Source organism: Martes martes (assembly GCF_963455335.1).
Source record: "Martes martes genome assembly, chromosome: 13".
Taxonomy (NCBI): Eukaryota; Metazoa; Chordata; class Mammalia; order Carnivora; family Mustelidae; genus Martes; species Martes martes.
In genome coordinates, this window is record NC_137901.1 from 47745624 (window position 1) to 47758263 (window position 12640).

At 36.5% G+C, this 12640-nt stretch overlaps 1 protein-coding gene across 5 annotated transcripts in view; it reads right to left on the bottom strand.

Moving 5' to 3' along the window:
* Positions 1-2026: 2026 nt before the first annotated feature.
* RBBP8 (RB binding protein 8, endonuclease) overlaps positions 2027-12640 on the bottom strand; it is a 109408-nt gene continuing 98794 nt past the window's right edge. For all 5 annotated transcript variants that reach the window (XM_080821093.1, XM_080821089.1, XM_080821091.1 and 2 more), the window contains 4 exons: positions 11889-11958; positions 7362-7458; positions 3734-3875; positions 2027-2428 (listed from right to left, as the gene is read on the bottom strand). In XM_080821093.1, coding sequence (XP_080677219.1) covers positions 2331-2428; positions 3734-3875; positions 7362-7458; positions 11889-11958 — 407 coding nt within the window. In that variant the 3' untranslated portion in view covers positions 2027-2330. The remainder of the gene's footprint in view (positions 2429-3733; positions 3876-7361; positions 7459-11888; positions 11959-12640) is intronic.

The window sequence follows — 12640 nt, forward strand, 5'->3', positions numbered from 1 at the left end:
GTCATTCAACTCACTCAGCCAAAAAGGCACCCCTTAGGCTTCCTTTCAAAAAGGAAAACCCATTGGAAGTATAGAGCTCTAACTGCACATCCTGTGGTGCCCTGTTCAAATCCAAGTGTCTCTCAGACTTCTGGCCACCATATTACAGTGGATATAAGCTCTGGTTCGGTAACTAGGTAATCCTGGGCTCTAATTTCAACTCTTAGTTATCAGAGGTAGCCAAGAGATTAATTCTGGCCCTTGAGAAACAGGGAAAATTATTGGGTGGGGCCTTCTGGAAAACCTTCTCTCTTTTTTTAAGGATTTTATTTATTTGACAGAGGTAGCACAAACAGGGGGAACAGCAGGCAGAGAGAGAAGCAGACTCCTCACTGAGCAAGGAGCCCAAAGCAGGACTTGATCCCAGAACCCTGGGATTATGCCCTGAGGTGAAGGCAGATGCTTAACTGACTGAGCCACCCAGCTGTCCCTTTCTGGAAAACTTTTCAAGTTTATTTATTTAAGTGATAATTCTCTACACCCAATGTGGGGCTTGAACTCACTACCCTGAGATCAAGAGTTGCATGCTCTTCTGATTGAGCCAGGCTGGCGCCAAGCCCCCCATCCCCATCCCCGAGTTTATTTAAAGTGGAAAACTTTAAAAGGGACAGAAGCAAATGACATGTATTTTTCTTTTCCCTTCCTTCTGTCTAGAACATGGACATGATGACGGAGGTGGCATAACTGCTTGATAGCGACAAGGATGAAGGCCACATGCAAAGTATGAAAGAACAGAAAGTTGGAGGAATCTGGGTCTATGAGGGTGTCATGGGGTTGCACTGACGAGCCTTGAACTGCTGACCTCCAGACTTTTAAATGTGAGAAAAATAAAACCAGTCATTTGTTGTTTAATCTGTTTTTTTGGGTCCATTTTTTTGCAGCTTAAATGTTAAGCTGACAAATGAATTCACAAGATTATTCAAGGATTAAAAAAGAAAAATCTATGTGAAGAGTATAACACAGTTCCCGGCATATAGCAAGTTACCACTGAATGGTTGCTATTATTTTGGAGAGGTTGGTTGACTGCCAACAGGGAACAAAAATCAAACATAGGATAAACAATTTGGGAAGTGAAGAAAAGTGCTGAATAAACGCTATGATAGGGTTGTAAAAAAATTCAGAACACATTCAGAGCCCAGCCATGCATGCTCATAAGGGGTCTGACTTATAGTAGATACTCATTATATGTGATTTCTTTTGCGATCCTCTCTGAGAACACAAACTGATGTCATTTATTCATATGAAAACCTTGATCAATGAAGATGAGACTAAGCAGAGATTTTTAGGACTCTGAGAAGGGCTTTATGTAAACAGTTAGATTTCAGTGAGGCATTCCATTCAGTGTTTCATGTTCTTCTGTTTAAGTAGTACTGTCAAGATATGGATTAAAGAAATACTCAAAAAAGGTACCGATAAACAAAATGCCACCGGAAACGGTGACACAGATGTGGTCTGCCATCTTGATGACTCAGATATTAGGTCCTAGAGGAACAGAAATTTGCTGAACAGAGAAATCTATTTTGTTGCCAAATTGGAAGTTAATAATGTCAGTTATTCCAGAGAAACAATACTACTGAACTTGAATACATGAACAGAGAAGAACTTGACAAATTCAGCTTGAAAACTGCACCAGAAAAGTTTAATGAAAAGAGCCATGTGAAGACCTGGAATATTATGATCAGATCAGAGAACTATGTTAATTTGTAACATAGTTATATGCGGTTGTGGTTGAGCCTCCAAAGCAATGCACTGCAGAATAGTAACATATTTCAAGTAAACAAAAGAAAAAAGCTGGAAAGTTTAAAGGACTATTAAAATTTAGCCTTTTTTTTTTTTAAAGATATAAATATCTGACACTGGAATGACCCATAGAAGTGCAACTGTTCAAGAGAATGAAAAACACAAAGCCACTGCTGAACGTAAATACCAAGGGGAGGCTGAGTAAAAAGAAAAGTTAGGAAAGGCAACAAATCACAGACTACAACTATCATATTTTCAAAATTGTAATTAGGTATTACCAAATAAAGTACATAAACAACTCTTAAGTTAGAGTGCAAAATGAGAGCACCTTATTGTTTTAAAGGCGCAAAAACAAGACAATACAACATAAGCGTATCCACATTTTAAATAGTTGTGTGGTGGGTAAATGCCATTTAAAAACACTTTCAACAGAAAAATGATTTATAAGTCAGTTTACAGAAGATCAAAAAAAATCAATGTTTAATACCAACTTTAACTATAAATAACTAAAAAGAAACAAACTGCCCCCTATTGTGCTTTTGCTTCAACATCTATGTCTTCTGCTCTTTGCTTTTTGGAGAAAACATTGCATTGTAAGGCTGCCGTCTTTTGGGACGAGGACAAGGATCATGATCTTCCTTAATGTAACCTTAAAAACAAATGACAAATTTAGAAGATTGTATTTGCAACATGTATTTCTTTCAGTATATACCAGGTAACATCTGTCTTATTTAATGCACTCTAGTTTACATGATCCTCTGATTATTAGCTGTGCAATGTTAATGAATGATTTCATTACTTACCGTCAGTTTCCTCGTTTATACTAACAATAATAGCAGCAAACATTTATCAAATGTGTTGTATACATTATCTCAGCTAATGCTCACATTCCTTTGAAGTAGCTTCCACTATATCTCCTTCACAGATGAGGTGACGGAGGCCCAAGAGGTTAAAGAACTTGCTCAAGTTCACAAAGCTATGGAAGTGGAAGAGCTGGGACTTTGCCCAAGATCTGTCTAACCTCCGGAACCAGAGCTCAGGAGTACTTTCCTAGTCTGCCTCCTACAAGTTGCAAATGGAGAACCCGCTAAACAAGAACTCTTCACTATTAGAATTCCAGATGCTTATCAAAGGCTTTCTGTGGCAGCTACTTCTTTAAACGACTGCCCCTATACTCTTCAACCACCTGATTCTCCTAAGGCATCTTGAATCACGTGGTCTGCACTCTGTCATATCCCCTTAAGGCCATGGTAGGTATAAAAACACAGGCTCTATCTAGATTGTTTAATTCTATTTGATGACCAGGCAGCATCATCATGTCAAAGGGAATATAATTCAGCTTGTTAATGGGGAAAGTGAAAATATGGGAATAGTTACAAGAGACTTTGCACCTTTTGGAAAAACTATCTTACTACTTGATATCCTCAGCTTCAAAGCCATATACATTCGCAAATCATATTAAATGTCAGTGCCATATTTGAACGAGCTAGTTGTTAACAGTCCTCTAAACAAAGGTTCTTTTTACTCAGATGTGGTTTATAAATACCCAGCATTCTCGGTAAGTGAGGTTTTAAAAGCTAAAATTCAGACTAGTTGCTTTAAGAAGATGCTCTCTTTTTAACAATATAACGTTGCTAGCAACTTTTGTAATGTTATTATTTTACTAAAAGTCATTTTGATTATAGGATAAATTAACTTTCTGAAATTTGAATGATAAACAAGGATAATGAATGCACAATCATATTAAAGTGATTATACACAATCTCTGATTTCAATGGCATGACTCATAGTTAAAGATGAGCCTTTTATCTTTAGGAATTTGTTTTTATGTCAAAGAACTAGCCCTTGAGCAGAAGGTAAGAGGAACCATGGGGGAAAAGTCTAATGGTTAGGCTTGGGTATATACAGTATTTTAAAAAAAGTAATTACAAAATATAATAATCTGTACTTTCACCTCTTTCCATACACGTCTGAGTGGAAGGAAAACCAACTTCCCAGAAATTCTCTGGTGTGTTGGGTGGAATGTAGCGAAACCGATGTCTTGAACAGGAAGCCAATTTCTTTTCTCTTTCTTCTGCTGGAATATCTGCATAATACTAATAATAAAAACTGCTAAGTTTTTCACTTAGAAATAATAAAGGGACTGTTAGGCTTATTGATTATAAACTAGAAGCTACTAAAGAAAGCAGTTAAAGTATTCAGCACGTTAAGGAAAACAACACTCACTGAAGATAATATTAGTAATTAATACTAACAGTAACTACTGCTGGTCTGGAAATGTTTGCTCCACAAATGAGAAAAGGAGCTTGGAGTTTGTATCACAATGTAAACCAATATGCTGCTTTTTTCATCAATAAAGTCTTAAAAAAACAAAAAAAAACCAAAAAACAAAAAACACCTCCCCCCCTAAAACTGCCAGCTTAGCTTTACGGCATGCTGAGTAACAAAGCTGATTTATATACTTGTGCAAACTCAACTGTAAGACCAGTAACAAAACTGTACTTTGAACAGCACTTTTTTCAGTTGTTATTTGGATATAACATGCGTGTTTTGAAGTAATTTTCTTATCCAAGTTTTTACAAATGAAAGTTAAGCTTTGAATGTTGAAGCCTTCATGACTTCCCCTTTTAAACTATATTTTTTTCCAATTAGGATCAAAGACATAATTTCTTGCAATTGCAACCCAAAGAACTTGAACTTCATGAAAGCAAGGTTAAAATTTGTATGTAAAAAATGTACAAGTCCTTCAAGCTCTAGCCCTAAGAAAACAAAGCAGCAGTATAAAGCTTAATAGAACACATGACAGGATCACACAATCCAGCTAATTCTACCTCATACTTGAGAAACTGAAAATCAAATTGATAATTTACTGACAATATCTTCTATTGAAAGTGGCAGACTAAGGGCTAAAACTTAAGTTTGAAGGAAAGGTGTTTTGAATACCTCTGAAACAACTTTTTGGGGGGTTATCTTTTTCATCTTTCTCATTGCTGTGAGTACAAGTCTTGGTTACCTTAGCCTGGACATGGGATGGGATGACCCTAATTAGAGAATCATGATTATCAATCCATTTAGAGAAACACTGCCACCATAATAACAACACATACAAGAGCAACAGTGGGCTGGTGTAGGTGTAGCTGTAGCACAGTGAGCAACTGGGAGAGTGGCAGAAGATAAAATCAGAGAGAAATGCGGTGCCGTCCTTGATAAGGGCTTTGGGTTCTATTTCTGAGCGCAATGGGAAGACATGTAAGGGTCTCGGGCATAGAAATGACATGATTTAATTTTTATTCTAAGAAGATCATTAGGCAACAAGAGATCATTGTGTTAAAAGCACACAGTGAAGACAGAAATCAAGTAGATGTCCGTCCTAGCCAAGCCACTGGATGCTGCTGCTCTCAGGCCCTGTCCTGCCCCTTGATACCCAGCATCCTGGATTCCCAGTCCTCTCTGGCCAGGGAGGCCAGGAACTGAAGCACTTAGTGCCGACAGAAGGACCTTTAATCCCAATTTCCCCACTGTGGGCAATAAAAACTATTAACATCTCAGAAATATCTTTCTTTAAAAAGAAAGAACATAAAAAAAAATTAAAAAAATTAAAAAAAAAGAAAGAACATACACTGTGAGGAGACAATTATAAAAAAGAAAAGAAAAATGAGGACAGAGGTATATGGGAATTCTCTGTACTTTCTGCTCAGTTTTGCTGTGATCTAACACGGCTTTCCAAAAACAGTTGATTAAAATAAAGCAATAGAAGGAAAGCACTTAGAAGCCAATTATTTCAATAGTTCAGACAAGATGAAATGGAGCCTTGGTCCAGGGGAATAGTGGTGGTGATATCAAGTGCATGGAAATGGGATAACTTTTTTTTTTTTTTGGAAATGGGATAACTTTGAAGGTAGAACTGGTGGGATTTGCTGATAGATCCATTACTGAGATATGAAAGAAGAGAAGATAACTATAAGAACTTTGGTTTAAATAGCCAGAAGAATGGCGATAGAGGAGACTCAGGTGATGTTTGGGAATCAGCGGTAGAAACTGTTTGCTTTTGGATATAGTGAAATGTGAGATGATTATTACACTTCCACATGTGTATGACATATTCCACAGGTAGAAGACATTGGGATACATTTAAGAACTGTAAGCATACAGATAGTATTTAAATACAGAGGACTAGCACTTTCACTCCTGGTCATGACAGAGTTAACAGGGAACAGGTTTATCCCCTATCTTAAACAACAAAAATATTGGAATAAAATGTATGAGACAATGGTTTTTATTTATTTAGTTTTGAAGATTTTATTTATTTGAGGGGAGGGGAAGCACAGAGGGAGAGTGAGAGGGAGAAGCAGATTCCCTGCTGAGCAGGGAGCTCGATTCAGGCTTGATCCCAGGACCCTGGGATCATGACCTGAGCTTGAAGGCAGACGCTTAATTGACCCAGGCGCCCTGAGACAACGGTTTTTGGAGCCTGAATAGTAGTATAGGAAATGATTCCTGAGAGAAGGAAGGAATCTGTGTTTCTAGTACAAGAGCTTTTTTCTAACTGGTAGTGTTAGTTCCAGATTGTAAAGAATTACAGTTTTAACTCAAAACTGGAGGCTTGACTATGGTCTTTAGTTAAGAAATCATGATATGTTCAAATTTGTGTTATGAAAACTCATGATACAGATTTTGCTTGTACTGTCAAACTGCTTTCCAAAATTGCGATCTCTATTTATACTCCCACTGTTAGTTAAGAGCCTACTTCTCACCAAATGCTTACTTACCTGCACTACAAGCTATCCATAAATAACTTTAATCTGCTGGTTATCAAATTTTCTAGCCCACAGCTGTTAAAAGGAAAATTTAAAAGGGAACTAAATCACTAGAGGCAAGCGCCTAAAAGCCAACAGACAGCAAGGGAAGAAATAAAAAAACATGTTTCAAGAAAACACAGAGCCTGCCTGAGATATTTAGTGATTGGTTGGTTAGTACTACTTCTACTTCAACAGTCCAAGATAGCCAATGTATAAAAGGAAAATATAATTGTGTTCTAAGGATGACATAGAGCTTGCTCATGGCATTGTGTAGGAAAGAGTGCTTGGGGAGAAAGTTAGGAGATTATAGTTATACCAGTTATTTAGAAAAAAAAATCATGAATATATCTCATTTCCTGAGAGTGCTGGGATAAGTAATAAATGTTAAAGTTTCCTATTAAAATATCAGAGTTTTCCCCAAATAGTATATGAATAAGGAAGGGCCTCGGCTGTAATGTAACACTAGGGGAAAGAAATTAAACCAAATACAAATAAACACAGAAAAGAAAAATGGCACAAATGTTTTTAAGTTGGTAAAAAGAATGAGGGCTTAGGTTCCAGATTCACTTAATGAAAATCTGAGAGATTGAGGGCTTTCATTTCCAAGTATTTAGATCTTCTTAGTCACAGCCAGTGTGCTCTTTACTTACCCATGCTGCTATTTCTGGGTCAAATGAAGTTTCTAGATAAAAATATAGCTCTATGATTTTTAAATCATGCATTTCTAATCTATCAAGCTGTATTTTAAAAAACCCACCAGACAGGATTCACATTCGTACTTACAATTTCACATTCCTTACATGTGTGTCCAAGCAATTTTCTTCTCTCTTCTTTTTTCCGAACTACCTCAATATGAGGAAAATTTTGTAAGCCAGTTTCTCTGGAAGAAAAATGAATTAAATTTAAAAATTAATCCATTTGTTACTACAAAGACCTTTGGTTTAGATTTTTAATTAACGAAGGTGAGGGCCCAGAGGAGAAATAATCCCCAAACATTCATTCATTTAATTTGAAATGTTTACTAAGTATGTTAGAAAAACATATTTTTTCATGCATTCTTCATTAAATCCTTATTAGGTGCTTACTGTATGTCAGGTATTTTTATATATATTGTTCTCTAACTGGAAAAGATAACTATTACTTTCTATTTTTGCCTCTGATTGGCTGAATATAATATATAAGATAACCTAATTTATTATTATTTAAATATTTTATGTATTTACTTAGAGAGAGAGAGAGAGAGTGAGAGTGAGGGGCTTGGGGGGAGAGGCAGAAGGAAAATCCCAAGCAGGCTCCAAGCTGAGCATGGAGCCTGATGGGGCTCGATCTCACAACTCTGAGATCATGACCTCAGGTGAAGCCAAGAGTCAGATGCTTTTTTAAAATAATTAATTAATTAATTAATTAAAAAAGATTTTATTTTATTTATTTGACAGAGAGACGCAGTGAGAGAGGGAACACAAGCCGGTGGAGAGGGAGAAGGAAAAGCAGGCTACCCACTGAGCAGGGAGCCTGATGCGGGGCTTGATCCTAGGACCCTGGGACCATGACCTGAGCAGAAGGCAGTTGCTTAACGACTGGGCCACGCAGGTGCCCCAAGAGTCAGATGCTTAACTGAGGAGTCACCTAGGTGCCCCTAAAATAACCTAATTTAGAAAGAAATACTGTATTATTAAAGCCAGGAATTGGGGTTCTATAACATAACCAAGAAAGAGAGTAACTGTCTATTAACTCAGTTTTCTTTAAGAACTTGTATTTCTGGGCTAACCCACTCCTCCAACCCCCCAAAAAAGATTTTTCTCTGTGTATGCATTATGTGTCATTTTCTCTAAAAATTTCTTTTGTTTCTTCTTTTTTTTAAAAGATTTTATTTATTTATTTGACACAGAGAGAGAGGTCACAGGCAGGCAGAGAGAGAGGGGGAAGCAGGCTCCCTGATGAGAAGAGAGCCCGATGCGGGCCTCGATCCCAGGACCCTGAGATCATGACCTGAGCTGAAGGCAGAGGCTTAACCGACTGAGCCACCCAGGCACACTCTAAAAATTTCTTTTTCTGCCTCCATGCCCCCTGGATTCTTCAAAATGTTAGGAACAATTATTTGCACTTGTCCTTAAATGGATCAGATCCTACTGAGAACTACTGGGAACCTAGGAGGGTCAAAGCCACTGAGGTATGGGTTAATGAGGTATAGAGGGCTTTGGGAAGAAAGAGCAAACAGAAGTACAGATGTTTTTAATATACTGTACCCTGCTTTAAGTTTTAAAGCTCAATATAGACAAGTCCAAACTTACAAAATAGGTAAATGAAGACTTGTGATGGTATACATATCTGTGTATATTAGAGACATCCCCAGAGAGCTTCAAGAGCCTGACTCACAAAAACCGATTTGTAAAATGACTTGTTGGGATGGTATCCACTCCTCTGAAGGATTCTGATCCCATGCCCCTCTAGCTGGCAAACACTTTCTCTCAAAGGGAAGCTTTAATTGCTCTATGTCAAAGTATATGAGGTTATAGGTCCTGTGGGGGCTTAAGCCCAAGAACTCTCAACTTTAGAGCAATCTGTAAGTTAAAAGGACAGATAAAAATTGCTTTCTTTCAAATGGTTTATGGACTCTTAAAAGCTTATATAGGGTACATTTTGGCTGTACCCTCTCCTCTGAGGATTGTTTATTCTGCTACTGTTGTTTTAATGCTGCAGGGAATCTCCTACGACTGGCATTTGTACTAGACCTTAAAGCATCACCTAAGAGATTACTAAGCTTCTTATCCCTCATACAAAACAACCCATCTTCCCAGGGTTTGCTATTATTGTCTGTGGGGAAAGGAACAGTGCTAATTTTAAGATTTTTGCCATCCTCATGCCTTATACCCACCTCCTATGTCTCCAGCTATCTAGTTGTTTCAGAATAATATAAAATTACTCATATTTTTAAGAAGTTAGTGGACTTTCAATACCAAATGCTTGAAATGACAGTTCTTACTCTGCAGTCTTACTTTAAGGACTCTATCCCAAAGATACACAACAATATAAAAAGAAAATGTACAACATTATTCACTGCAGCGTTCAGTGTTAGCATAACTGTAAATACTCCAAATACCCATTACTAAGGAATAGACTATGGTACAAACAATAAAGTACTGTGCAACTAAAAAGAGAAATGTGGAATACCACTATACGCTATTATGAGTGATTTTCTAGGATATATACTTAAATGAAAAAAGCAAAAGCAAAACACAAAAAATATACATAGCATTCTACCATTTGCTTAAGGGGAGAGAGAATGACTATAAATTTCTGTATAAATATTGGCTTTTATTTTTAAAAATGGATTGACAACCCTATTTTTAAACAAATGGTTACCACTTGTAGGGGTAGGGAGCATTAATATGGTAGAGGGGGCAATGATAGAAACCAGCTATATTGGAATATACCCCTTTTTGTAGCTTCTGATACCATGTACATATTTTACATAGTTTAAGAAAAGAATTAAAGGGGCGCCTGGGTGGCTCAGTGGTTTAAGCCTCTGCCTTCGACTCAGGTCATGATCTCAGAGTCCTGGGATCGAGCCCCACATCAGGTCTCTGCTCAGCGGGGAGCCTGCTTCCTCCTCTCTCTCTCTGCCTGCCTCTCTGCCTACTTGTGATCTCTGTCTGTCAAATAAATAAATAAAATCTATAAAAAAAAAAAAAAAGAAAGAAAAGAATTAAAGATAAAAAAAACTACAAAATTCAAAGGCAAAATAAAACAAATGCAGGGACTGAGTCACAGTGACACATCTACACAAAAAGTAATTATTCCAAATGGCTTTAAAACACAGTGCCTGGACTGTACATTCAGAATATACCTTTTCTTTTCACTTTTAGAATTTTTATTTTATGAAAAGATGCAGATAACATGGTTGTTCCAATAGAATATATCTTAAGAGCAAAAAACCCAAAAGACATCTTAAACCATTTTCATAAGTCATATTATTGGTGATAGTTTATATTATTCTGAGACTGCTCTGTATATTAAAAAATAAGTTAAATGAGAAATTATGTTGTAGCACTGAGAAGTGGGATTCTCATTAGGGGGAAGTAGGTAAGATGTGAGACAGAAGAGGTTATGACATAAAAAGTTCTGAACTTGAACTGCTGCTATCAATGTGAAAAAGTGTAGTTATCTTAAAAAACGAAACAAAAACCATAATCCTAACTGTCCACCTAAAAGATCTAGAAACAATGACTAACTGTGGCAATGAGCAACCCTAGTAGTTAGACTAAAACACATGAAACATTTAAATCCATTAGTTCATAATGACCCCACAAATAAAAACTCCCTAGTCACATTTGGGATGCTAGGGTACTATTTCTTTGGAGAACTGGTAAATAAAGGAATTAAGCATTTAACAACAAAACAACAGCTCTTATCTATTAGAGTCTTACAGGCATCAGTAAAAATTTGTCTTGGTCTGTCAGATCTCTAAAATTCTCCACAGAAATAAGTAGAAAATAAACTTTGCTTCTTGAGTGACTCAATTTGCTAGCATCATAACTTGAAGAAAAAAAGACATAAAAATTTTTTTGAATTGAATTACTATGCCTAAATTCACTTCTAGAATGATTAGTACATGATTAAAAGTTATAGAATTTGCCATCTATGGGGAAGCTGGCGGCTCAGTCAGTTAAGCATATGACTTCAGCACAGGTCATGATCTCAGGGTCCTGGGATGGAGCCCCATGTTGAGTTCTCCCACTCAGTAGGGAGGCTGCTTCTCCCTGTACCTCTGCTCCTCCTCCTGCTTGTGCTCTTTGTCTCAAATAAGTAAAATCGTAAAAAAAAAAAAAAAAAGGAATTGCCATCTTTGAATAAAAGGCACAAAGAAGCATTACCATTCAAAATATAAGATGCGCAGTTTTTCTTTTAAGGTTTAAAAAATCCTCACGTAACAATTCTCAAGCATAACCTAAGGCTTGCCACCTAAAGTCTGATATTATATAATGGTTACAATATGTAATATAACAAATTCCTAAAGTTCATATAAAGTCCCTACTAAAACAGAACAAGAATAAAAACATTTGTTATAAAAAAGAGAGAAAATAACTATTACCACTGTCAAAAAAAGAGTAAGAGTAGTGGTGATATAAATTTCCTTTTTTGTAATATTTGTCATTTTTATGCTTGAATTCCTCTGTTGTTAAATCATAAGGTAATGACACAAACTTGATTTTAACCAAGGTAGCAATTTAGCAGTTCAGAGGTACTCTGACAAAGATAGTTCTGTTGTACTTCCAATCACATCGCTGGTATTAATCAAGACGAATTTACCTTCCATCATCTTTAAAATATGGCTCCACAAATGCTTTCTGTTTGACTTTATCTTGTTTATCACCAGGAACTGTAAATAAAACACACATACCACGAACTGAATGTAGAACTGAGAAACAGCTTTTTTGGAACAAGAACGACCTATATCAGAACTTCCATTCTTTTCAGATTTCATACTCTAGGCTCCTGGGCAACTTGTTTAAGTTTTCCGTAACTAATTTTCTCTTTCCTTTTCATCTGCACAATGAGATGGGTGCTGATTATCTTGTTTACCTCAGAATTACTAGAGATAAAAATCTTACCTATAAAACTATTTTAGATTTAAAAACTATATATACAAAGCATATGTACATATGTGTAGATTGTATATAAAATTATTTTAGACTTCAAAAGAATTATTCTGATGCCCATTACCATTTGGCACCAAACAACAATAAGCAGCTTTTAATGTTTCACTTACTAGTCCTGCTGATTTTTTTAAAGTAAGCTCTATGCCCAGCGTAGGGCTCAAACTCATGACCCAGAGATCAAGAGTCACATGCTCCATGGACTCAGCCAGTCAGGCATCCCAGTCCTGCTGATGTTTATAATGTGTCTTTGACGTAGATTAACTAGGAAATAGAGGTTAAAGAATTTTACCAGAAAATTGGTGACAAAATAAGAACAAAAGCTTATGGACCCAAATCCCGAGTTGTCTAGACCCAAACAGGCAACTGCTATTGTGTATTCAAATAATCAAAATTAATCATGCA